At 33.7% G+C, this 27,727-nt stretch overlaps 2 protein-coding genes, 1 long non-coding RNA gene and 3 pseudogenes across 7 annotated transcripts; 2 read left to right on the forward strand and 4 right to left on the reverse strand.

Annotated features, from left to right (window-relative positions):
- Positions 1-316: 316 nt before the first annotated feature.
- Positions 317-3,142, reverse strand: LOC146934698 (uncharacterized). Its single transcript, XM_085706639.1, has 4 exons — positions 2,154-3,142; positions 1,835-2,076; positions 1,355-1,601; positions 317-961 (listed from the first exon to the last, which is right to left on the reverse strand). The coding sequence occupies exons 1-4, from the start codon at positions 2,169-2,171 to the stop codon at positions 860-862; spliced, it is 609 nt and encodes a 202-aa protein (XP_085562765.1). The 5' UTR covers positions 2,172-3,142; the 3' UTR covers positions 317-859.
- A 126-nt stretch (positions 3,143-3,268) lies between these two features.
- LOC146934699 (aminoaldehyde dehydrogenase 2, peroxisomal-like) lies at positions 3,269-5,596 on the reverse strand (annotated as a pseudogene). Its single transcript, XR_015007853.1, has 7 exons — positions 5,522-5,596; positions 5,186-5,299; positions 4,700-4,777; positions 4,458-4,609; positions 4,297-4,357; positions 4,105-4,211; positions 3,269-3,594 (listed from the first exon to the last, which is right to left on the reverse strand). The product of XR_015007853.1 is annotated as an aminoaldehyde dehydrogenase 2, peroxisomal-like (transcript).
- Positions 5,597-8,350: 2,754 nt separating this feature from the next.
- LOC146934700 (outer envelope protein 80, chloroplastic-like) lies at positions 8,351-10,670 on the forward strand. 2 transcript variants are annotated; one of them, XR_015008467.1, is made up of 7 exons: positions 8,351-8,734; positions 8,887-8,927; positions 9,029-9,264; positions 9,459-9,606; positions 9,750-9,897; positions 10,057-10,125; positions 10,526-10,670. XR_015008467.1 is itself a non-coding variant. In XM_085708443.1 (7 exons), exons 3-6 carry the CDS (start codon positions 9,179-9,181, stop codon positions 10,098-10,100), a joined length of 348 nt encoding a protein of 115 aa, XP_085564569.1. In that variant the 5' UTR covers positions 8,351-8,734; positions 8,887-8,927; positions 9,029-9,178; the 3' UTR covers positions 10,101-10,125; positions 10,526-10,670. The 2 variants fall into 2 exon arrangements, 1 of the variants encoding a protein (XP_085564569.1); XM_085708443.1 differs by having other exon boundaries at positions 9,828-9,897.
- A 99-nt stretch (positions 10,671-10,769) lies between these two features.
- On the forward strand, positions 10,770-14,796 carry LOC146934701 (uncharacterized). 2 transcript variants are annotated; one of them, XR_015007855.1, is made up of 8 exons: positions 10,770-10,910; positions 11,164-11,231; positions 11,390-11,622; positions 12,042-12,488; positions 12,822-12,886; positions 12,967-13,037; positions 13,181-13,565; positions 14,154-14,796. It is a non-coding gene; the product is annotated as an uncharacterized LOC146934701 (long non-coding RNA). The 2 variants fall into 2 exon arrangements; XR_015007854.1 differs by having other exon boundaries at positions 10,771-10,910; positions 14,157-14,796.
- Positions 14,797-17,764: 2,968 nt separating this feature from the next.
- On the reverse strand, positions 17,765-25,066 carry LOC146934702 (disease resistance protein RML1A-like; annotated as a pseudogene). Its single transcript, XR_015007856.1, has 6 exons — positions 22,672-25,066; positions 21,337-22,405; positions 20,915-21,219; positions 18,118-20,241; positions 17,977-18,032; positions 17,765-17,881 (listed from the first exon to the last, which is right to left on the reverse strand). The product of XR_015007856.1 is annotated as a disease resistance protein RML1A-like (transcript).
- A 525-nt stretch (positions 25,067-25,591) lies between these two features.
- LOC146934703 (uncharacterized) lies at positions 25,592-27,727 on the reverse strand (annotated as a pseudogene).

Raw genomic sequence — 27,727 nt, forward strand, 5'->3', positions numbered from 1 at the left:
CTTCGTAAATTTGATAACGAAGGTCGCATAATCCAAATATTTGTGATGCATGGTCTAAGGCATGGGGTTCAGTAACGTATTTTGTAAAAAAAATTGTTTATAAAGTAAATTAATATTGTATATAGCACAATCTTACAATATTTAAGTTCTAAATAATTGGAATCAATATTGGTTAATACTGTATTATTCAATCGAGCTTAATTTTTATCACCAGGTAGTGATACTATCTAATATGTTTATGAACTGTAATTTTACTTTTTGATAATGCCAGGGATAACGGTATAAATTTAATATTTGTAAAGTTTTAAATTATATTGTAATAGACCTTAATCAATAATTGAATATTTAATCACCTTTGAAAAGTTCGATTATCACCATATTGTGTTTTTTTTTTCTTCCTCAATTATTCCTTAGTTGAAATGATTAATATTTCAGATTAATGTATCCACCATATAATTCTTACAATATAATTTGATGCTTCAGACTTCAGAGTAATCTACACATGGCTGTGCTGTTATAATATTATAACAGCTATTTCACTTCTAGAGTGGCTATTTCTATGTGCTTTTCTGAAGGATAGCCTGCTGGAGATATCTTAGCAAGTTTTTTGACACCCTCCATATGCTGCTTGTTAGCAGCTTCTGCAGACCTCATACTCATGTTTTTTTCTTCATTGCGAATTTCAAGCTCTTTGGAATTAATTTCTCTCTCACATTATTCTACGGTGTTCCTTTAATGCTCAATCTCAGCCTCAACATGAGCTTTTTCTTCACTTAGTTTGACCAGCATGTTAGAGATTATCAGCAGCAGACCTGAGAAGTTATTCACTTATTCTCAGTAATGCAAACTTGCCAAGCTTTCAACGCCATATACTATTATACCAATCACATTCCACGCCATACCCTCTCTTCAGAATAACTTCTGGAGCAATATAATCGAGTGTTCCAACCGTAGAATAGGTCTGCAATATCACAAAGATAGAAAAGCTTAAAATGTCATTAATGATGAATCTAAGTAGAGCAGCCATACAATCAAAAGAGAGAATAGTCTTTAAAGGATAAAATATAAAGCAATAACCCAAATTGATATATGATGTAAATGATGCTAGACTCGTACTAACCAAACAAAAATATCACGAAAGAACCGAAGTCCAAACATAACGAAAGAATAATGACTGAATTTTTATTATAACTGAAAAAAGGTGTAGGCCGCTTTGAATAAAGTAATCATACTTATTTATGAATACGTTTTGTGAGTACTCATGTGTTGTGAGTCTCGCCGTTTTATAATAAAGTTTGCTATGTTAAAAAAAAAATCATGCTTATTTATGAATGTGTTTATTTGAGAGACTTACCAGCATTCTGCTGCGATTTTTCCGCGAATGCTCCAGTTGCTGTTGTTGTGATTGGTTAGGAGATAAAGCAAGTTCATCACTTTGAAGGACTCCACTTATGTTAACTCCATTAGATAAGTCTTTTTCCTGAAGGTTACTGCAGTCTTTTTCCTGAAGGTTACTGCAGTCTAGCGGCTTACATAATCCAAAATCTGATAATTTCACGTGACCATTTCTATCCAGAAGCAAGTTGTCGGGCATGATATCTCTGTAAAATGCAATTAATCAGAATATTAAATATTTCTTGATTAACATGAATACCTCTGAATGATCGGTATTCAAGATCCATGTCGTAAAGTTAAGTACCCTACAATCTAACACTGATAATTCCAAAACAATAGTGATTTCGTTGAAAATAACGGTTTGTCAAAACTCAGTTAAGCTACAATCTTATACTAAATAGGATTTCGCAAAACAATAGTGATTACAGATTAAGCGCACCTATGAATATAATTATGTTTATGAATAGACTCTATGGCTAGCACAGTCTCCCCGATATAGAATTTAGCTTCATCTTCAGTCAGTACTTCTTTCCGCATCAGCAACGTCATCATATCTCCACCGGGTAGATACTCCATTATGAGATATAAATACTCGTCATCTTGAAAGGAACAATAAAGTTTTACAATGCAATTGCTATCAACTTCTGCAAGAAGGTTCCTTTCAGATTTGATATATTCAACCTAATCAAAAACATAAAAGCACCTGATAAGTAAAAGAAAATAATATTTGCTCAATCTAACACTGATAATTCCAATACCTGTCCTCTACTAAGCATCTCTGATTTAACTCACGGTTTTCGCAAGTTTCGTCATTACTATTATCTCAGTTCCATTATTTAACTCTTTCGCAATGTGAAACTCCGGAGGGAAAAGAAAGACATCTTTTTTTTCATGTGCATGATCTCTGATCAAATCTGTCATACAATGTGCATTGAATAGGATCCACCAAGAAAATAAGTTCAATAACTTAAACAGACTATTCTTTTGCATGGTAACAGACAATTCTTACGAAAAGCATTCAATGTATTGTGCTGATTCTGAACTTAAACAATGTCCTAGAGAGCTTACTGAAATAAGCTATGAGTTATATTCATAAGCTATACTTGAGGAGCTTAGGAAAATGAGTTAGAAAAAGGCTATGGACATGTCATAAATTGTTTTCATAAGCTCTTACAAACAGTATCACAAGTGCATACACAAGTAGATAATCTCAAATAAACCAATCCAAATAAGCCCTTAAACACAACATATAACCCCATTCTCCTTCCATCCTTTACCAAATGGTCAAAATAAATTAACTAAGATAGAGAGATTAAACTATTCATACCCTGCAGTTATCCCTAAACTGTTTCCAACATATATTTTCTATATATTTGAGTTTGATCAAGGCATCCAGGCAAAAACACATTTCTTTCCAATGAATTTTACTAATATTTTACAATTTCATCACTTTTCCCTTTTTTCTAATGTCTACCTAATCAGAAATTGTATATGACCACATCAAAGTTTTTCATCTCCCATATCTCTTTGCAATCAGGACTACTATGTCTAGTCTAAACATTCAAATTTAACAAACAGCATGTTATATATGTTTTTGGCTCCATGCCATAAATATTTCATCAAATTACCCTATAAGAGTCAAGGTTCATGTTGTACCTAGATAGTAATTGTAAAGTTCAATATGGACATAGAAGCTAAACACACATAAGAAGCAAAACTAATTGAGTGGGAAAAAGCTTAATAAAATTAAAGTACCATAGGGAAAGAAACTAAATGGACCATTTTCTTTGTGTTGCTTAACTTAAAAGTCTTTATTTTTACACTCACAACCCCTCATAAAACTCAATGACCTACTTATTGCGGCCATTCAGAATAGACTTCAATGGAATCATAGTAGGAAAGATAATAGAGTTGATAGAAGTCTGTCATAATGGCGTTCAAAAATTGAAGCATGATGGTTAGGAATCAAATAAACACACTACCGGCATAAACTTGAGTGCAACCAGTTCCATTGTTTTACAGAGACATTATAAATATATGCCTTCCCACCTTAGGATCATAGTCATAATTTGGTATTACCCAACCCTTATTCATGTTAGTTTTTAGATACATATCATAGTTTTGCAGGAGGTTGGTACCATCCCCATGGTTCATCAGAGATGTACTGAGTCACTTGCTTCACGCTCAAGTAATTGTCCCCTGTTAAAAATATTAAACAAAATCAGACTCAAGGTCAAATAAGACAGGTTTAACGAAATTGTTTATTTCCCACGCCAGATCTGACATTAATACAGGTTTAGGTATGTAGTCTCTACAGCGATTGTGTCACAGTTAATTGTCTACCCAATCCAACTATCCCTTTATGCCAAATTCAGACCAAGGAAACATGCAAATGTGCCGACACATGTTAATCCCTATCATGTATAATTCCAATTTTACCATGCAAGGAATGCACCAATGCCATGATCCGTTCATAGCTTTATTGACTGTTAAATTGAATTTAGAAGTACAGTATCTGATGATCACTACACTGTCAGCAGGGAATGTACTACATTTAACAATCCACAGACTTAGACTTCACCTTATAATTATGGGTTTCTTTTGCATATTAAGAAGCTGCGATCACCTTTTCATCCAGAGAAAAATAAATAAAAAGATAGGCATTTAAGGAGACTTTCACATTAGCTAATTTAGTAAATAGAGTCATACCATTCTCCTAGTTCACGGCCAAAACCACTACGTTTAATGCCTCCCCATGGCGCTTGAGTGAAGCATGGCTGACAGCAATTGACCCACACTATTCCGGCCTTAAATGCCTGCATCAGTGCAAAATAAACTATTCAATTGCAACAACAATCCAATTATTTAGTTGTTTTCTTGATGACCTATAATCAGTCTCACCTTAGTTACACGCTCACATCTTTCTAGATCATTTGATATTACAGCAGCACCTAAGCCATAGCTGTAGAGGACCAAAGTATATAACTTAGATACCATTCAACAAATGACCGGAAAAGAGTATACAGATGAAGTCAACGTTAGTTCGCAGAAAACTGACTCACATAGTGTCATTTGCTAGATCAATAGCTTCTTCCTCGGTGCTAAACGTTTTTACACACAGAACAGGTCCAAATACTTCTTCTTTCCAAATTTGCATGGAAGTAGTCACATCAGTTATGATGGTTGGTTCAACAAAGAATCCTTTCTTTAGATGCTGCCATTGCATTTGCAAAACATAATCAATTATCATGGAAAATGCAGAAATACCTAACTGAACACACTTGCACAGAAAGCATAATCATACCTCTGGTCGAGACCCACCAGTCAAAATTGTCGCACCCTCACTCTTAGCGTTCGAGACAAACTTCAATATTTTTTCGTACTGAACCATATAATGTGAATACAGAATATTAGATATCATATAATCATTGTTCCAGACAAATATGTTTAGAATCAGTGAACTATTTTTAGTTGCCTGACCAGAAAGAAAACTACATTATGTGGACATATACAATTGTTTGAAGAAGATTCCTTCTTCCTTCTCATAAATTATACATACAAGTTAAAACCAACCAGCCAATAGTGCTTCTCAGGAAGCTTTATACCAGTCCATGGTACAAGCAAATTGACATATTTCATTACAATATCATATTTACCAATACATTTTCATTGAATATGAAGAAGCAATTTGAACATACAAAAGCATAACCGTCCTTTACTTTACAAAGTTCAGAATATAAGTTAAGTATAAAGCATATACATTGTACAGAAATGAGAAATGAAAATATACCTGCCCTTCACTAACAACAGGTCCTAGCCTGCAACCTTCTTCCAAGGGATCTGAAATTTTGATGTTTTTGATCCATTTCACCATCCTATTCAAAAATTATGTTGCTATACTTTCCTGAAATAATAAGAGTATCTTAGCTTATCAGTTTTTGAAGATGAATGCCGACAAAATCCCAACTACCAATTTGTCTGACAAAGTTCTAGCTCAATTGAAGTTAGCACGATCAGTCCCATATACGCAGACAAAAGAAAAAACACAAATGGAAGTTACAATTACTTGTTTAATGAGCTAGCACAAAAGTTTACGGAAGGAGTGGGATCAATCTATTATACTTACATGTACAATAAGACGGGAAGTTGCACTGCATATCTGACCATATTCAAAATGTAGAACCATAGTTTCAAGCAACTCTGACTAATGCATAAACTACAGAATTTTTACATCTTTACATGGCAGAAACTCACAATCAAAGTAAATATTCACTCAAAGGGAAATTCCAACCATTATGTTGAATTATTTGAGCAAAGTTTGCAACACCCTTACTCTGCTGAATACATGAGAAGACTTATAAAATATTGCTTCAATTCATGCACGGAATCTGGAATGGCGTCAATGGCGATTTTCAGAACATTATAACAAATCTGTCATAAAAAAGAATTATGATATTGCGTCACTATAGATAGATGTTGAGGTGATTGGAAAAAGTATAGTAGAGAAGATGTATATACTTACATCGATCAGTCTCGATACAATAACATAATCTAACTCTTCTATAAACATCCATCAACATAAGCAAAGATGATAGTGACTGTTCACAAGCCTGACAAAGAGCTTAACTCTATGAAAACAACAAACCACAAATATTTATCTCACTCAAACATAATCATAAACTACCCAAGAGGTGCGTTCTACAACTAAAGGAACTCACCTTAAACATTTTTTTTTAAAGTCTCGACGCTGCTTACGTCCCATTTCAGCTCCTGCTATGCCCCATAAGCACTTTTCTCAAAACAGCTTAACTGCAGCTTAAACTTCAAAATCGCTTATTTTGCAATTTTCATGCCAAAACCTGTATAGCTTTTTCTGCAGATTTTCAGCACTACAGTCCAACTTCTAATGTGTTTTCTGAATTCATTCTTGATCCAAATCGTACAAAATTTATATCTAAACTGTAGGGAATTGAGGGTAGAATCTTAAAATCCACAAACATTTCATCAACTATCTCAGTGCACATGATATACATAATCACACAATAATATAGGCTACTCATTTCACTAATATACATAAACAATCCTTCTCTATCTAATCAAATTCAAGTTTAATAGAGAACTTACCACAACCTTCTGAATCAGATTAAGCTTATCTCCAGCTCATAGTTTCTACCTTCTGCAAAACTTCAATTTCTCTACTCAACTCTCCAAAATCCAGCTTTTACCCAAACTTTCAGTAATCCTTTTTCTGCAAATTTCTTGTTTCTATTGCCAAACCAAATCACAATGGATAAATATTCACACATACCTACCTACTCTTCCAGCAGAACAACCAAAATCACAAAAAAGAAAAGATATCAACATTCACTATAAAAAAAAATAACAAAATCACAGAAAAATCAAAAAATCACAGAAAAATCAAAGCCTTCAATTGAATCTCTGGTTACTCATCAAACCCTTTAACCCTTCAATTTAACTCTACTGTTCCTCAATCAATTACCAAAATCGCAGAAAGAGAGAAAAAAATACTGAATAAACAAAAACAGCTAAATCCATAACATGCATGTATAATTTATGCAGCAAACTTGTTTTCAATACTTTTGAAGCAAAGCTGATCCCAAATTTTGTACCAAACACTACCATCATAATCTCATTCTAAGCAAATTTCAAAGCATGTAATCCAATGCCATCATCATAGTTAACTTATTTATAGTTAAATTTATGCAGCAAACTTGTTTTCAATACTTTTGAAGCAAAGCTGATCCCAAATTTTGTACCAAACACTACCATCATAATCTCATTCTAAGACAGTCCTTATACACCAATGATTTATCCAAACAACATCTTTCACCCAAATCTCGTATGAACAAACTATATCAGTTCCGGAACCAAAAATTCAAAACAACAAATCACAAAGAAAAGCAATAAGGTTACTTGGTCTCAAAGTCACCAACCACATCACAATTACTTAAGCTTTTCAACAGATTGTTTCACTACTCAAACACAGACCCAAAATCACAAACAGAGAAAATCACACAGAAAAAAGACACAAATATCAACAATTAACTGATATAAACAACACCAACTACCAAAATCAGAAAACCTTATGCTTGATAACCAACAAACCTGCAGAAAAAGTTGAAAATATAGTCAGTTCAAACCCAAAATCACATAAGATCAAAAACAGAACAGAGAAATTAACAAAATTGAACAAAACCAGAACATGCAAAACAATCAAAAACACAACACAAACCTCTGAGCTCAATAACAAAGAAACCTGGAATAACAGGGAACAAAAAAAACAAAATCAAAGCACAAAAAAACCAACAAAACACAAAATCAGAACACAATGACAACAAAATCATAAAAATTGAACCACAAAAGAACATGCAAAGCAATATCAAACAAAACACAAACCTTTGAGCTTGATATCAACCGAACCTGAGGAAGAACATCAATTAAAACCTCATAACAGAACAAAATCACAAAAAAAAAGAAGAAAACAAAGACATGCAATGAATAACAGGGAACCGAACCAGAACCTGGAATGGACAAAGAAGAAGGAACCGGACTCAAGTTAGCAAAAGCATGAATGAAATAGTTGGAAGTAGTTGGAAGGAAAGCATGAAAGAGTGGGAATGAAAAAAATCAAACCGTACCACAACATATATATATGGGTGAGATAGCAATTAACCAATTTACGAAAATACCCCTCCAAGGGCAAAATTGTAAAAAATACAGACATTCATTTTCCTATCTAGGTTAGTAGATATAGAATCAGTCATTACAATCAATCTACTAAACTATTTATAAAAGTTAATGGCTGTTATTTTTACCATTTTGCCCTTCCTAGGGGTATTTTCGTAATTCATTTATTGGACTTGCATATGGGTATATATATCACTTCTCTCACTTTTCTTCCTTCTTCCTCCCATTTCTCTCTCGGCCTTCTCACTCTCAACCCCAAAATTCTACAATCCTCACCCAAACCCCATGAAAATCATCATGCAAACTCATTTTTGAAACCCTCATGATGGATTAATCATCATCAAGACTCAATCCTCTTCTCCTCTTCCTGTTCTGTCCAAACTGAACCCTAACCCCATCCTTCAATCTTTCAATTCATTATGTGCTGGAATTCCACCTTCTATCAACTAAAAGAGATGAAAAGAAATGAATAATCACACATGTATGGCTTGATTCATGGAAGTTGGAAGCTTGGTTAATGGGGTTTATGGGTTCGGTGGTTGAACCTTAGAGAGAATAGAAGATGAAATTCTCCCCTTTTTCTACTCAAGTTGTTGTTTTCTCAGCATAATTTTCGTTGGAAATTCATAAAGTATGAATTTTTTCCCTTTTCACTTTCTGGGTCATCTTCATATACACTCAATTCAGTGTTATTGTTAATTATGTTGTTAATGTTGTTGTTGATATAATTGATCAATTGAATTGTTAATTTTTTTATTTAATTCTGTGATTTTGATTGTGTAGGTATGAAGAGGGTTAGAGAAACTGTTGAGGAGCTTCTTGATGTTAGTTTTCTTTTCTTCAAATACTTTGAATAAAAAAGTTTTGATTTTTCCATTGTTTTGCTTTACATTGAAAAAAAGTTTTGATTTTATTTGTTTTTCAGGTTTATGAAGCGAATCTGTCTAATTTTTCTGATATTCTGAATAGGGTTATTGCAATAGTAAAATGAGATTGAAGAGGGTTGTTAGGGTCAGAAAAATTTAATTTAATTTAATGCAAATATTTATTTTGAAGATGTAAATTGAGAGTTAATATGATTCTTCATGTTATATCAGTATTATACATATTTGGTGAGTTAGAGAATTATGATACTATTCTCTATGAATTTCCATATTTGAGGTAAATGTTTAGTGATTTTACTTTGCATCTCTTCCCTTATTGTCCTGTTTGTTGAATTCTTGCTTATGGATTTTTGCCATTATTGCTATTTAAATCAATTAAGAAATGATGTATATGTATTATTGTTGCTTACACTTTATATTAATACAAACAATAATCTTATGTTTTTCTGACTTTATTTGGTAAACTGCTAGTCTCTCTGGTGGTCATGTGGTAGGAAATTTCTCTCCCTATGAAGCTTTTGCCATTGGTGGAACGAACAGTGTGAGAGGCTATGAAGAAGGCGGTGTGGGCTCTGGTCGATCGTATGTTGTTGGTTCTGGAGAAATTTGTTTCCCTATGGTACTTTAATTTTATTAAGCTTTTTTCCTGCTCAATTAGTTTAGCTTCTTATGTGTGTTTATGCTAATCCTAATTTTCAAGATACTCACTTGATTCGACCTGGCTGAATATGAAATTTGTTGCCGAATTGAGTGATTTCTTAGTAGAGACTAGAGGCATGCTTTTGAAATACAGAGAATAAAGTAGAAGACTTCGTGAGTCTTCACTGTTTCTATTTGCAGATGAAGCCATTAGAATGTGTGATATTTTCTGACTATGGAACTGATCTTGGATCAGGCTCGACTGTCCCTGGTAGGTCTTTATTTCATTTATATTATTTTTTGAATTGAAGTTCATTTAAATTATGGTAGTAGATCAAGTGAACAATTTTTGTTGATATGTAGTATTTCCCAATCTTACTTACTTTTGTGTGCCTTTAGTTAAATCTTAATTCTTGCAATTCCTGTCCAGGTAAAATGAAGCACTGGGAGATGGTAGATATATTGAAATTGTGACTCTAACAAATTATACTATCTTCAAGTAAGATCAATCATATGATTTTTGTTTCTTTATATTTATGAAAATTGAGTATATGATTTTTGCTAGAGAGCTATGAATAGATGAAAGCAGTAACAATGTCTCTGAAAATGAATCTGATGCCCAATGTTAGCTAGATGAAACCTTCAATTTTACAAATGCTTCTACTGTTGGAGCTACAACTGTTAGAATGAGTAAACATGGTTTTGAAAGATAGACATGGCAGAGCTTTCATTATCCATCATTATACTTTTCTACAACAAATAAAAATTAGAAGCAATTTTCCCTCTATCTCACTGTGTTTGGTTCTCATTTGAATTATCCATAACAGGCGTAAAGATATTATATTTTCAAGTGTAAATTATTTTTTACTACCTACTCTTATATATTTGTTGGGTTGCAGGAATCCATCTTTGTAGTTTTTGGCACCATACTTTATCATCAGTGAAGGTTCAAGGTGCATTAAAGTATAAATGACTTCATAATTGTCTCTCTTAGTCAAACAATATTAGTTGCTTTGACAGGTTTCTTTCCGCTTCAGGTATTTCACTTTTTACTCTTTCCTTTTTTGTTGTTCTGATGTTGTTTGAGTGCATTTTGTTTCATTTTGTTGTGTATATATTTTTTGTTCGGTGTTTCTTTTTTAGAATTTGAGGCAGTGGAGGGGAACCTCAAATCTTGTGCAAAATGAGAGGGAGAAATTTGAGAAGCAGATTTTGTTTGAAAAAGTTTACACAGTCAAGTAATTCAGAACTGAATAAATCGGATTCAATATTCAAACTCTAAATGTGAGCGTGGTTGGATTAAGTTTATTGTTAATGATTTGGTTTTGGATTTTAGATAGTCAAATATATGACTGAAGTTTACACAGTCAAGTGATTCAGGACTTTTAATCAATTAATAAATTATATCTAAAATTCAAACTTGAAATGTGGCCATGGTTTAGATCGATCAATTGTCGCAACATCGTCATTAATCGACTGCATAGAATCTAAATCTCATTGTTATATCACTGGCTTACTTCATTTTGTATGTTTGAAGGACCCCATGATGTCAGAATTAAAATGAAGGTTGTTGGAATCTGTGGGAGTGATGTTCACCACCTCAAGGTAGATAGTTTTTCTGTTACATCTGATTATTTTTTTCAGGATCAATTTCTCGCTCCGCAATGAACTATATGTCTCTGGTTTACTTCATTTTATTTGGTGATTTGGAAATTGATTAAGGATGTTAATTGTTTTTCTGACTCATGGATTGTTGAATGCAGTGAGCTTGGGGATCTTGATGCCTTTGGGAGCTGTGATTGCAAGGTACTTGAAGGTGTTCAAAACAGCAGACCCTGCTTGGTTTTACCTTCATGTTACATGCCAATTAGCTGCCTATATAGTTGGTGTTGTTGGATGGGGTACCAGTGTCAAGCTGGGAAGTGACTTAGCTGGTGTTACATATTCAACTCATAGAACACTCGGGATCATCCTCTTCTGCCTTGGAACCCTTCAGGTATGACATTACATGTTCATGTTCATGATTTGTTTACATGTAACATTTTAAATTGTATACGCGATAACTGTTACAGTTGTGTCGCGATAATTGATATTGCAGAAAATCAGTTAAATATAGCTGACGCAACTTCAACTGTTGTTGACGAGTAGTTTCTTAAACTATAAACTACTTACGTACAAGGTTTTGAATTGTGGCTGTGGAAACTGTTGCAATCATTGATATTATAGAGAATCACAGTAAATGTGACTAATGCAACTTCAATTGTTGTTGTGAAAATATAAGAAAGCAATGATGCTGCAACCAGATTGCAGTGTCGAACTTTTTTTTGATAATGTGACTAATGCCTCTTTTGAATGCTATGTTATGCTAATAATAATTGAAATGAAATTATCAGAAATTTCTGCTACTGAATACAGGTTTTTGCTCTGTTATTACTGGAACCTTTACCATTGGGGTGTCGGATACGCAACTATAACCATCAGCATCGTCAACATCTTTAAAGGGTTTGAGGCCTTGGAGGTGTCTGCAGCGGATCGCTACGATAACTGGAAGCATGCATACACCGGCATTATTGCAGCATTGGGTGGCATTGCTGTACTTTTGGAAGCTTACACATGGATCATTGTGATCAAGGGGAAGAAATCAGAGAACAAGTTGCAAGGAATGAATGGAACAAATGGTGATGGATATGGTTTCTATAATCCGATCAAACCTTCTTTAACTAGCTATCACTATGGCCACCATCATCAAAGGTACTCTTCAGACTCTCGTATCAGCTGGTGAGGTTGAGAACAACTCATTAGCCATGTCTGATAACACTTCAAACATGCCCGTGGCTTCTCGTGAAGCTTCAATTTATACAGGTGATTTCTTACCTCCTAAAGTCTAAAACTTCTTTTTGTTCATAATTATTAATCTTTTACCTTTTTTCAAGCTTTTGTTTAAATTTATGGTTGAATGCTTTGTGTTTTATTTTCTTTACTCCAATTTTTTTCTATAAATGCTAGAAGAAAAGTTTGTTTTGAGCATTTTCTTTCATCTTGCATTTGTGTTGTGCGTTTCTCAATTCCATTCCAAAACTTACAGGAGCTAATTTTTCGTATTTTCTCAATCCTTTTCTCTCTTTTTTAAAGCATTATTCTATTTCTCTTTTCTCATCTAATGTCTCTCTTTGTTTTGCCTTTTTTTCTCTTCAGATCACTTCCATCAATAGCTGCAAGTACATGTTCACTTCCACTGTTGACTTTCTCTCCATTAACGGGTGAGTGGAAAGTCATAATGTTCCATCATGTTCACATTACTACAGAAAATTAGTAACAAACACCCATTTTCTTTTTTCAGCTCTATTTCTATCTGAAAAGGCACCTTTTAATTTTCCTGGCTTCATTATAATGTGTATTGGAATCGCTTGGGTAAGAACTTACTTTAATCAAAGTTCTCCATGCTCTCTATTTTTATTTCTTTTTTATAATAATGTTGAATATTTTGTCCATATTTGTATGATTCTTTCTTGTCTGATTATATGGCAATTTATATGATTAATTTTTGTTTGCAGATGGTATCTTTTGTTCAGAGTATGATGCTTAGAGTGGTTCCTTCCATTTTGAGTTAGATGGACATAGTTGATCAGAAATCTAATTAAAAGATATCCTTCTTTATCTATAGAAACTTTTTCTTTAATTGTGCTTCTGATGAGGAAGAAAGGTGTTGTTGAATAAGCATACTCTCACAAGTATTGATAAGCTTTTCTAGCTTCATACTAAGAAAGAAGAAGGAACACGATAATATGGTGGTTTTCTTCGAGAGTTATGATTTCGATTATTGATCTCGAATCATCTTATTCCTTCTATGAGATGCCTGGCATTATGAGCCAAATGCCGCCACTGCCTGTTGCCATTGACGAGGATCTTTCAAGAAGCATTTTGCCTAATAGAATTTAGGTAAGTTCTTGGTCAGATTTAACTGTTATCTTGCATTTTTATTTTGAATCTTTACAATCATGTTTCCATTTGTTTTTTTTTTGTGTCCAAGTGCATTATTTAATGAAATTCATTGTCAAATTAACAATAGAATAGATTCAACCAACCACACTATGTTTCAATTAATTGATTTACCTAATTAGTTTGGAAGTTTGAATGCATCCTTGCTGTCACACCTCTTTATCCTTCCTAATAAGTTGAAATTAGTGTGGTTTTTCAATTTGGAAATGTTCAAGTGCAGCCATATTTTTGGCTGAATGAGATAGTATGAGCTAATAATCACGGTTTCTATATATTAAGTGTAGTTGCTGTCAGCCTGTCACCACTCACCGAGCATCTTTCTCGACAGTGATGTCTTAATAATTCTTAACCTTTTTTAAAATGATTTGCATATTCATTATGCATTTTGGTATACACATTGTATCAGACTTTTTCCTTTGAAAAAATTATATGAGAAAACATGAATATTTTGTCATTATAGTTGAATAAAATATCATATACAAATATTATCACAATAGAATTTTTATACTAGCAGTATTTTTGATCTAGCAGGTACTTAATTCTGTAATTGTAACTCTTCATTCCAAGTTTAAACACCATCGTACACTTTCTTGCATATCACCTTTTGCAAGTAAACTATAGCTCAAAATTAAAGCATGTTTTGGAATGGCCAAGCTGCTAATGAAAGACAGAAGTAGAACAAGCACAAATGTTAGAGGGACAATGGGATATTTGGCACCAGAATGGCTCAAAAATGCACCTATCACTGCAAAAGTGGATATCTACAGCTTTGGTGTCATGTTGCTTGAAATCTTATTTTGTAGAAGGCACATTGAGTTGCATCAAGTTGAAGATGGAACAGAAGGTGGTGATGACATGATACTTATAGATTGGGTTCTATATTGGGCAAAAGAGGGGAAACTAAGAGACATTCTTAGCCATGATGTTGAAGTTGTTAATGATTTCATTAGGTTTGAGAGAATGACTATGGTTGGACTGTGGTGCTTGTGCCCTAATCCAACTATTAGGCCATCTGTTGCAAAGGTGTTGCAGATGTCGGAAGGAGATTTTGAAGTTAGTGTTCCACCATTGTTTGATGGAAAAATTTTGTAACCAATTCTTGCTCTTTATTTTATGTTTAATACAAGACTATCAATAATTATAAGTCACGAAATATATTTCGGGTTTTTCATGGCTAAGCCTTTTTCTCTTTCTCCTATCAGTTAATTGTAAGCTAAAACTTCTCTAATAACAGAGCAAACATACTTTGTGGTCCTTAAATATGTGAGAGGTTGTCACAATAGTATTTGATCGTATAAAAACATACATATATGCATCTTTCGTCAATCGGTTTGGTTATCAATGTATCTTTCATCGATTAATTTAATCCTCAAATGTAGCTTTCATTAGTGAAATTAATCCATAAAAGGGTTAAATATACCAACTTTTTGTTTTAGTCCCTCTAATTTTTCTTCAACTTTTTGAAATTGACTGAAAAAATTGCAACTCACACCAACATGGATTCAATGAGGAACCTCTTTATCACTCGTGTTGCCCTTTTCTAAATTCTAAGGTCATTTTGTTCTTTTAATTTCAAACATATTTATTATTCTTTTCATTCATTTTCAACACTTTTAAGAGCTACATGACTTGCACTTAGGGTCCTTGATCCATTTCCTTATACCACAAAACGATTCATTGTTTTTTTTTTTTTTTAAAGAGATGATCATTGCTCTTGGATGCTTCTGATGTTTGGTTGTCCATTTTCCATTTTTCAACTCAAACTCAAGGTGGTCGATCAAGTGCAAACTTATCAAACACCATGGGTTTGTCTCAGATTAGTCAACTGTATTTTGATCAGCAGGGATGTACTATGAGATTTCTAATTGACTACTTTCTCTTCATTAAAGATTTAGAGCTCCATATGTTTGGTCCTAAATATGAAGCACTGCATTATGTAATAAGGATATGATACTTAGGTTGTCGCAAGGAGTTTGGAAATTCACTTTTAAACTCAGTAATCAAGGACGGCATCCACAAAATTTCTGCAACGCAATGTTGCTGTATTTTGACAATTTATTGTTTTAGTAGCGACTCAGGTTCAAATACTAATAAATTTTAGCAATAAACAATAAATTTTAGCAATAAACAAATTTTGGTAAATATTTCTAATGTCTGTGGAATATTCAGTAATTTGCTCATTTTTCCTTCGTAACAAATTTTTTAAAAGATATGTTATAAGCATGTAATATCTATGTTCGCAATCAGTTCACTTTTAAGCGTTAACAAATGTGAATTCCAACAAAATTATCCGGAAAAAAAAAAAAAAACAATCCACCCCGTGCGAAGCACGGGTTGACAACTAGTTAAGATGAAAAAACATGAACAATAAACTTATCAAATAGACATTCTCTATTTTTCTCTTAGTACATAAGCATTCTACAAGCCACGTGATTAGATATATGATATCATGTGATAAGTCGTTAGAAAAAGAGGGCATCATAGGTTGAATTTATGAATTTGAACAACATATAAAGAGATATAAAATACACAGTGGATTGATATGAAAAATTGAATCAATTGAAGAAATGGAGCATGGAAAAAATATGCGAATAAGAAAAATGTTTCATTAAGATAAATTATTGGAAAATTGAAGATTTTCAATTGATGAGAAAAATATTAAGATATGTGTCATCGATTTCATTGGTTAATAAGAAAAATATTTTCATCCTTCAAAAAAAAAAAAAATTTTCATACTAACTTAACCATCAAAATAACTAGATTTTCAATTGATGAGGAAAATTAAGATATGTGTCATCAATTTTATTGGTTAATAAAAAAAATATTTTCATACTAACTTACAAATCGATGAGAAGATTTCCGAATCAAATATTATCATCCTCCAAATAGATAGGACTAAGGTTTACGAAAGTGTGTTACATTATACCTATCTCTATTATGTCAGTTGTAAGTATACCTATCTCTCTTACTTTTTCAGAACTTTTTCACTGTTTCCTCATATATAAACAGTTCTGAACTACTAGTGTTCAGGCATGACTGTGTGAACCTGAGAAGAGTAATTGATATTGGAAAGTGTATACAAGAATAAATAAATGGTAAGGTTAGTTACAATCGATTGAACAAATTATTTTCTTTTTTGGTGGTGGTCGGGTTCGAACCCCGGACCTTGCATATATTATGCATTGTCCATACCAACTGCCTGAGTCAAATAATCACCTAATATTGGTAAAATGATTAAATTTACTCAGCAAAAACCAGAGTAAGATAACCTTATTTAGATGTAGATCATGTCTGGTATGAAACTCAAATCCCCCACCCTTTTGAATGATTGGTACAATGTATATGTCTCCAAGCAGCAGTGAGTTATCAAGTCACGGGCTAATAATAATTCACTTCCCCTAATCTTTCAAGGTTAGGATTTGTGGGATACTAAAAATTCGTCCGACATGCTTTCTTTGCCATGGAAAACTGGGTAGTTGAATTGAAGCTCTCCGCGAACGAGCATACCGTGAAGATGAATAATCATTTAGTATCAAGCCATAAATTAACACTGAACTGCATGCCTTGCTTTAACTTAACTGTTTTAAAATCACAGACTCAGCCTAAAACGAGCAAGCTTGAGTGACGATTTATGTTCTTCATAAAGGGAAACTATCGATCTATAGCAAATCGTCATAACCAATTGGTAGTCTTTATTCAAAAGTGGTATATGGTCTGAAGTTTGAATAGTCGATTGATTTTAAATTTTCACCAAAATTTGAATAGGTCCATGGAGTTTTAATCAAATAGTACAATTTGATTGGTTAATTTATCTCGGAGACAAGAAAATATGATAGTTCATACCCTTGCAAGGGCTGCTACATCTTCGGCCAGTCACCATGATTTTGAATTCTTACCAGCTTGTGGAAAGTTAAGGATGAAAAAAAAAACAACAGAAATGGAGCTGAGATTCATTTCAACAAATTAGTCAGAAATTAAGATGCGTAATTAATAGAATATACATTTACTTTGAGAAGAATAAAGAAAGCTTAGAAGAAGTTCTTCTGATACTTCTCAGTGTTCCATTCCACAACTCAATAAGACTTTAAAGCCATATTAAAAAAGTTGCACATTACAAAATTAAAATGGTCTTCAAATTAGAAACTGTCAAACCACAATTAACACTAACCACATCAGGCCTACAACATTTATAAATCACGGCATTCTTCATGAAGTGCAGACAAGCTCGCCAATCAGGGTCTAAACTTTGAAAAAGACTGTTGCATGCATGAAATCCAAATGAATTTGAAATGCATGAAATGCAAACAATCAATACAGAAAGTTAAACACAAGGTGAAAGCAGAATTAATACCTTGTCTTATGGCAAGTTGGATATCTTGTTGTAAATAAACAAACCCATGGAATAACCTAAAAGGTGTTCAAAGTACTTATGAAATTTAAAACTTAAAAAAAATGAGAATAAGAACTTCAATATTTAAAACATATTATATACCTCCAACCACCAATCTTCTTTTGTTTGTTTCCAGCATTGCTCCGACTCGTTTCTTCAATGTCATTATTTTAAAGTCTCAAACTATTACCACGATTGTCATCCTTCTCTGTTGTATAAAGAGGGCATATTCCGCACTCTTTCACCATGATATCTGATTTAGCATATAGTAAATCGCATTTGATGAACTCAAAAGTAAACTTGTGGACATCAAAGAGGCTGTTATCAATGCTTCCAGAGTGCAATGGATATTTCCATATGAATGTGTGATCTTGGATGAATAACCTATTTTGACTATTCCAATAGAACTCGTAACTATTGTCATCGATAGGAATAGGAAGATGGTGTCTGCAACCATCAGATTCAAATGTTAATCTGTATTTAAAGCTACCATTACTTACTTCTGCATCATCCAAATCTACACCTCCCAAAACGACAGACAGGCAAAACCAACAAGCTTATTATTACGTGACGAATCTAGATAATCTTTTTTCATTGTTACCAAGTTTCCCTTACAACGATAAGGAAACCAACCAGGAATTGCACTCCCAGGAAAACAAAAGAACACAGACTTATATGCATCCTGGGTGATCCTAAGCTATGCTTCATCTCCAAAATTACTGCAAGCAGTTTCATCCAGTTCTTGACTATTGGTGAAATGAAATTTGAAGGTATCCTTGTAAGAAACTGATGGAAGTTCCAAGTTGGAACTTCCAACCTTGAATTTGGTATCATTCTCCCAACGGCTGGGCAATCATACGCCAACAACTTGTATAAAGATGGCTGAAGTGGTGGGATACATTCAAGCCTTTTGCAATCACTCAAATCAAGTGATTTTAAACTTGAGAGATGAGCTATGCTCTCTGGAAGGCTCACAATATTGCTTTCTTGAAGTGAAAGTTTCCTAAGTGATGACAAACTACCAATGTTATTTGGGATTTCTGTTAAACTGCAACAGCCAAAACAATCAAGCTCAGATAAATAATTTAGATTAACAATACTGTTTGGAAGTGACACCAGCTCAGTGCATAACTTCAGGCACAAGGTTTGAAGTCCAACCAAATTTTCCAAAGATGACGGCAGTTCCTTAATTGCTGTTTTTGTTAAGTTAATGTGAACGAAATTTCCTGCAGGCTCTAAGATCTCTGGAAAGGTCTTCAACATTAAGCAACCATGCAAATCAAGTTTTGTCAGCTTCAATTTGAAAATACTGCTTGGAAAAGTTTCAAGCGATTCACAGTAAGTAATGCTTAACTTGTTGAGTTTGCTGTGACTTCCAATGGAAGATGGAATAATCTCAAGCCTTGAGCAATTGTGCAAGCTCAATTCTTCTAGCCCGACCAAATGGTGTAAGGATGAAGGCAGTTCCATTATTGCTGTTTCGTCTAAGATGAGCACCGATAAATTTTTCGACATTTCCTCAATTTCTGGTAACGCCTCCAAATTCGAGCAACCACAGAGGTAAAGTCTTTTGAGAAATTTCAATTTGAAAAGGTCAATTGGAAGGCTTATGAGTGATTGACAGTGAGATAGATCCAACCAACAAAGCTCGTTGAGACTTGGAAATAATGAGGGTGAACCTTCTCTCAACTCTTCAAAGCTTAGTGATTGTATATTATCCTTTGGTTCTTTGTTTGACTCAGCATAATCCAGGGGATCAAGAGGATCCAAAAAATGCCTTGGTTCGTCTAGTAATTTGTTCTCAGAATGGGGTCTTGCACATTCAAAAACAATTCCTAAGATACGGTTTGGTTCTTGGAATTTCTTGAAATGTTGGGGTTTTTGGTCATTTTGGAATCTTTGGGTTCTTCTAATAATTCCTTGAACCCCCATATCTTTATTTGCATCACTGACTGAAAACTTGTCAAGACTGCTACAACCATGGAGCAGTATTAATCCAGAAGTTGTCCGGAGAATATTGCTAGGAGTGTGTACACTCTTAAGGCTAATAAAACCATTTAACCATAAACACTTGAGCTTGGACAGGAAACTAGAAGAGTAGACTTTACTCAACTTTGTGCAGTGACTAAGAACTACTTCTTCAATATTTGGGCATTGACCGAGGTCTGGAATTTTATCCAGGTTTGCAGAACCACGAAGGTCAAGTGTTTTCAAATTTGGTAAATCCTGGAAACAATAAATAAATGACCAAAGTAACATAAATAAAAGTTTGTAAACTTACTACTAAACTATTCAATAATCATTTTATTTAATCTAATGAACAAAGTGAGTGATACATGGGTGAGGGATTTAATTGAGTCATCACCCTAGAATCCAACATGAAACATTATAAGTTTGTTGAAATTTTTATTATGTTTTTAAACATATCTACAAAAAAAATCATCACATAACAAATTAAAAAAGAAAACGATTTGATGATGCGCTAAATTATGTCTTTTTAATTTTCATCATTTGTGTATGTGTGCCCAATTTCTGTATATGTAAAACTTGCTCTTGAATCCCACTCTAATAAGATGATAGAACCAACTGGAATATTAACTGAAAATAGGGAAGAAGAATTTGCTTTGATTACAAACAATGGCAACACATCGAGGTCTGCCTACCTCCCAATGCCAAAAGCCCTGTTCCTCTCAAATGACAAAATGATGCCGTCTCTAATCACTTCTCCCTATTTATAGGCAGAGTGTCTTATTTGACCTAACTATCTCTTAACACACCCACTAACTAACCAATTATCTAGTTAACTAACTAGTAACAACTTCTTAACTAGCAATAACAGACATATCATAAGATCAAGAGACTTTCTATCAGTTCAACACAGAAACATGACAGCAAATACCTGTTCTCCCTCCCATAGATGTTCAAGATGGCTACGAGGCATATCAAGTTTAACGAGATTTTTGGGGGAAAATTCCAGTGGCTGTGATTTTTGAGGGAAGCTATCCCAACGAAGAAACTTTAAATCATCCGGAAGATTTTTAAGAAATTCAGGAAGAATCATATTTGAGTCTTTCGAAAAGCCATACGGCTTATAGAACTGCATCATTCTAAGATTATCCATCTTTTTGAATGTTTCAGGATGTAGTTGAACATTTTCTATCTTGCAAATGTTCAGGAATATACATTGGATTGCATCCGTCCCCTAAAAGTATATGCAATGGAATTAGAGACAAATAAAAAATGAAAAAAAGTGTTACAGGACCTATGTAGTCGTAGTCTGCAAGAAAGTAAGTATATGAGATTTGTACAAAAGAATATACCTTGTCTTATTTAAAACTTTATAAATGTCATCATGTTTCCATAATCGACTATGTTTTCCAAGATCATTGACACATTGTTGACGAACAATTTCATGTCCCATTTCCTGTATTAGATTGTGCATCATAATTCTACCTTCCGAAATAGATATAAGGCACCTATCTTTGAGAACATCCATTCCAATATGAGCAGAGAAACCACAACTATACAGTGTTTGTGCTACAACATTTTCCAAATGTCCTCTATAGAAACAAGCAATGTCAAGAAATATGTCCATCTCTTCTTCATCCATCCCATCGTAACTTAATTTCAACACTTTGAAAATGTCATTCTTGGCTGGCTTTTCCAGCTTTTTTATTTGACTTTCCCATACTTCCTTTGTTCTACCATAAAGAGAAGAGCCTAAAACTTTGAGAGCTAATGGAATCCCTTTAGCATAATTTAATATCTTCTCTGTGAAGCCTGCATAATCTTCTATGGGATAGTTTTGTTTAAAGTCCTTTAAACAAAAGAGACGTAGAGATTCATGAAAATTCATCCCCTTGACTTCATATATTTCTTCAGCATCGACATTCTTCAATACCTGCTTGTCTCTAGTAGTCACAATGATTCTACTACCCTCCCCAAAACTACTACGCCTTCCAATTAAATCATTAAGTTGATCTGCATTGGTCACATCATCAAGAATGAGGAGAACCTTTGTCCTTTCGAGCCTTGGATCATATGAAAGAATTAATCCAGAGGATGTGTTGTTTTCTCCTAGAAGCTCTGATATATATTTGCTTCGTATATGGTATAGTCCAAATCTCTCTGTTTCTTGTTGAACATTTAAGACGATGCTTGTGATATATTGTTGTAGCAATTGTAGTTTTTCCTATTCCTCCCATACCCCAAATTCCTACAATTCGAACGGACTCTGACTCAAGGTCCAACATGGATTGGATTTATTTGATATGCTTGTCAATTCCAATCATTCCTTGATAATCGCTTACGAAAGAGTGATTCAAATTCAATTTTGTTGAAATATCTCTCACAATGTGTTCAACAAGTGTGTTCTCTGGTCTGGCACATGATAAAAAAAACAAAGTTTTAGTCTTCAAACTATAAAAACTAGCCTAAAGAAGTTAATAAGAAAAACATAAGTGGCATATTGGTTCGATTTTATTGTGTTTGACTTTGTAAAATGAAGATCTTATCCAAGTATTACTAAACACTCCAACCTCATATTTGAATAAAGCTATTGAATGTGTTAAATACGATGGAAATAACAAATGAAAATGTTTATTAATGAATGGTAAGTGATGTAATTATTAAATTGTAAACTAGTGACCTGGTTGCTAGAGTCCCAGCCAGAGAGAGCAGCTATTTGGGTTAGAGCTTTCTTCCATGCATTCACATGATCATCCTTAAATCATTGTTGATGCTTAACAAAAGCTTCTGCAAAACTCTTTCTTTGATTCCTCACATCTGATGGATCCACCTTATAGAAAACAGGTATCACATGCCTTCCACTATACTTCTGTTTGCATTCGAGTATCTTTGTGAGTTCATCCAAACACCAAGTGGAAGAAGCGTAGTTCTCAGACAAAACAACAACATAAATCATTGAATCTTCAATTGCTTTGTATAGTGCTGGAGAAATCTCATCGCCTCTACAAAGTTCATAATCTATGAATGTTTGAATCTTCTTCCTTTGCAGTTCAGCGTAAAGATGACTGATGAAGTTGTCACGTGTGTCCTCTCCTCGGAAGCTCAAGAACACATCATACTTAGGAGGAGGAGGAGGAGTTTGAGAAGAAGAAGTCATGGTTCTGAAAATGTATGGTTCCAACCGTTGTTGTATCTATCAAGAAGAGAAAGAACAAATATAAAATAAAAAATGAAGAGAGAATATGAAAAGATAGATAAAAATGAATTGTGTAAGAAGAGAATAAGGGAAAGGAGAAATGAGAAGGAGCTTTACAGGTTGGGAAATAAACAGATGACCACTATGATATGATATCGAATCAGTAAAAGTAAAGTAAAGCTACGCTACTAGTACTATCGAATCAGTAAAAGGAAATATGCTCTTAATTATTTTATTGATTCTTTTATTCTCACTATTTTGCATAATTATTTTAATTCCCTATTTTAAAATGGATCGCGCTAATTTGTGGTCCATTGACACATGTTAAACAATTCAAAAATATAAATATTTTCTTAAATTTTGTGTATTCAATTAATTAAATTCAAATTCATTGATTACAACAAAATATTTCTACTTTTAACTCATTAACTTGTGTTTTAAAGACCCGAGTTAACATTTTGCTTTTAAAATTTGTGTTGAAATGTGTCTCAAAATTGATGTTGAAGTCTGGAAAAATCGTGGCACGTTTGCAGGGCAACGTGGCACGATTGGATGATTCAGTTTTTGAGTTGCCATAGGAAAAATCGTGGCACGATCCAGGAGGAACGTGTCACGATTCAGACGGATAAGGTATAGTACTGTACTATCACCTGCTCCAACGTGGCACGATGAGCTCGAATCGTGGCACGATGCCTCGGGGTCTGAACACTATTTAAGGCTTCATTCTTCATGTTTTAGAGAGCTTCAAGAGAGAAAAACTTGGGAAATCAAAGGAGGTAGCTTTAGGGTTGAGGGTCTTTGATTAGAGTTCTCTTGGGTTGGGAAACATTGTAAACACCTTGGGTGAGTGAAAATCATTAAGTGTCTTGTTCATTTGTGAGATTGGGAAAATGGGTTGTGAGCTTGTTGAAGCTAATTTCTTGTAACCCATTTGTATCTCTTTGCAAGAACTCATTGATAGTGGATTGGAGAGATCAATCTCTCCCCCAGAGTAGGTCAAGTTGGACCGAACTGGATCAACAATCTTTGGTGTGTTTGTTTCTCTTCTCTCTTTATTTTTTGCTTGTGGTTTTGTGCTTTTCACTTTGGTTCCTAAATTAGATCTAGGTGTTGTTATTGTTGTTATTGTTTGTGTTTACTTTGAATTTGGTTACTACTTTCCTTTGCTCCACACATCATAGTTTGTATTGGTGTGATTTTGAGTCCGAATTCACAACAATTTGACTATTTTTATCCATCTACAAATATATGGTCTAAAATAGAATGAATAACATGTTTTAAATAAAAAAATTAAGACAATTTTCTTATAATTTCATTGATGCATTATATTTTTTTTTTACAAGTCATATCATTAGATTCATATGCCACATAATTCAAAACATGTATTATTGTCAATTTTAAGTTAAAAAATATGATAGTGGAACCAAAACAGTCAAATTTTAAAATAGGAGTCCAAATCTACAAATTGATGTTGGTGAAGGGAGGTGAAGGACCCTAATTTTGTAGCTGCGGTTACAATTGTCAAAAACCCTTCAAATCTACAAATTGATGAAAATTTGTATATTTAATGCATTGGAAATTAAATTGATTGACTTTTGTAAAAGTAATTTCTTTAATTTATAATCCTTAAATAAAATGAATTTACTAATAAAAATAGTAGTCTATATTAATATATGATTAAAAATAAGGACTCTAAAAAACAATTAAAAATATAGTCATATAAATTAAAAAAAAAAAAGAAATATTCCGTATTAATTTGAGTAAAAATATATGCATATGTATAAATTACAAAAATAAAAAAAATTGAACTTTGTACTAATATGAATAAGAGTGAAAACAATGAATAAGAGTAAAAACATAGAAATGTATATAAATTAAAAAAAAAAAAAAAAATCCCCGTATCCACAACCACACACAAAAATGTTTTACATTATAAAATTAAAATGGTCTTCAAATTAGTAACTATCAAACCACAATTAACACTGAACTAACCAACCACATCAGGCATACAACACTTGTATACCATGTTATGAAATAAAACGAGCAGCCTCAATGGTGTGACTCAATGTTCTCCATGTAGTGCAGACAAGCTCCCCAATCAAGACATGACACTTGCGTGACCAAAATCCAAATGAATTGCCTGAAATGTAAATAATCCCCTGTTATCTGTTTGTCACAGAAGGTGTTAAGAATAATGATACTTAGTGGTCATTTCAATTGTTAGTTAAGGTAGTTAGAGTTGCTTAAATGTTAGAATATGACATTCATTTATAACAACAATTGTTCAAAAGTCAGAGCCTTGTCATATAAAATGAGAATATGCAGCAAACAAATTAAGGAAATTGCAACCATGGGAAAGCTGAGCAAATCAACATATGCTAATACTGGAAACTTCATACCTTATTTCACCATAACCGGAAATCTCGTTACAAAGGAACCCATGGAATGCCATAAAAAGTTTTTTATGTACTTACGAATTCCAACCTGAAGAAGAAGAAGAAGAAAAAAGTGAGAATTTAGAAATTCAATATTTAAAACTTATTATTATGCAGCACTGCTCCCACTTGGCCCTTCAATGTCATTATTTGAAAATAGCAAACTATTACAACCGTTCTCAATCTTTTTTTGGGAATACAGAGGGCATATTCCACACTCTTTCACCATGACATTTGATGTAGAGTATGAGAGATATTTGGGTTTGTAAAACTCCAAAGTGAAGCTGTCAGCATCCAGGAGCCTATGGTCGATACTTTGAAAGTCAAATTTATTTTTCCATACGAATGTGTGATCTTGGATTAAAAACCTATCCCGACCCTTCCAATCGGAGCAGTTTTCTATATTGTTATGATTGTAAAGAATCTGTGTGCGACCATCATATTCAAATGTTAATCTGTACATAAAGCTACAACTACTTGTTCTTGTATCATCCATATCCACACGTCCCAAAACGACACAGAGAGCAAAACCAATAAGCCTATTATCAATGCACCATTTTTTGGAATCATTTTTCACGGACACTGAACATCCTTGACAACGATAAGGGAACCAACAGGAAAACAGAAGAACACATACCAATATGCAACTTCAGTGATCCTAAGCCATGCTTCAGCTCCAATATTCCAATGAGAACTTCCATTCAGTTCTTGAGTATTGGTGAAATGAAATTCAAATATATCCTCTTTGCAATTCAATGGGAATTTCAACCTTGAATTTGGTATCACTTTTCCGACGGACAGACAATCATAAGCAAACAGCTGGTTCAGAGATGGTGGAAGTTGTGGGATACATTCAAGCCTTTTGCAATCACTTAAATCAAGTGATTTTCAACTTAAGAGGTTAGCTAAACTCTCAGGAAGGTTCACAACATTGCTTTCTTGAAGTGAAAGTTTCCTCAATGATGACAAACTACCAATGTTATTTGGGATTTCTGTTAAACTGCAACAGCCAGAACAATCAATCTCAGATAGATATTTTAGATTTACAATGCTGTTTGGAAGTGACACCAGATTAGTGCATAAGTTCAGTAACAAGGTTTGAAGTGCAACCAAATACTCCAAAGATGAAGGCAGTTCCTTAATTGCTGTTTTCGTTAGGTTAATGTGAACAAAAGTTTCTGCAGGCTCCAAGACATCTGGGAAGGTCTTCAACTTCAAGTTCTGTCAACTTCAATTTGAAAATGGTGCTTGGAAAAGTTTCAAGTGATTCACAACAGGTAAGGTTTAACTTGCTGAGTTTGCTTAGACTTCCAATAGAAGATGGAATAGTCTCAAGCTTCTGGCAATTGTACAAGCTCAGTTCTTCAAGGTTGACCAAATGGTTCAACGATGAAGGTAGTTTCTTTATTGCTGTTTTGTCTAACATGAGCACCATCAAACTTTCCACAGTTTCCTCGATTTCAGGGAACTTCTCCAAATTCAAGCAACAACCTAGGTAAAGTCTTCTTAGAAATTTCAACTTAAAAAGGTCAATTGGAAGGCTAAAGAGGGACTCACAGTAAGAGAGATCTAACCAACAAAGCTCGTTGAGACTTGGAAAAAATGAGGGCGAACCTTCTCTCAACGCTTCTAAGTTTAGTAACTGTATATTATCCTTTGGTTTTTTGTTTAACTCAGCATAATCCAGGGGATCAAACGTACCCAAGAATTGCTTTGATGCTTTATCAAAATATGTTAAACAATACTCTTGGGGTTCAACAATATTTGACGAGTCGGTATTACGGGACATTGATAGTTTGTCTCTTTGTTTTTCCACAGGAAAAACATTTCTGAACATGCTGGTCGAACAACCATTTATTTGAACCCCCATTTTTGCATTACTGACTGAAAACATCTCAAGAATGTGACAACCATGGAGCACTATTAATCCAGAAGTTGTCCGGAGAATATTGCTAGGAATGTGTACACTCTTAAGGCTAATACAACCATTTAGCGATAAACATTTGAGCTTAGACAGGAAACTAGAAGAGTAAACTTGAACCAATTTTGTGCAGTGACTGAGAATTACTTCTTCAATATTTAGGCATTGAGCGAGGTCTGGTATTTGAACCAG

This window comes from Medicago sativa, chromosome 4 (assembly GCF_051527215.1).
Source record: "Medicago sativa cultivar Bolivia chromosome 4, Bolivia_mono, whole genome shotgun sequence".
In the NCBI taxonomy this organism is placed as follows: Eukaryota; Viridiplantae; Streptophyta; class Magnoliopsida; order Fabales; family Fabaceae; genus Medicago; species Medicago sativa.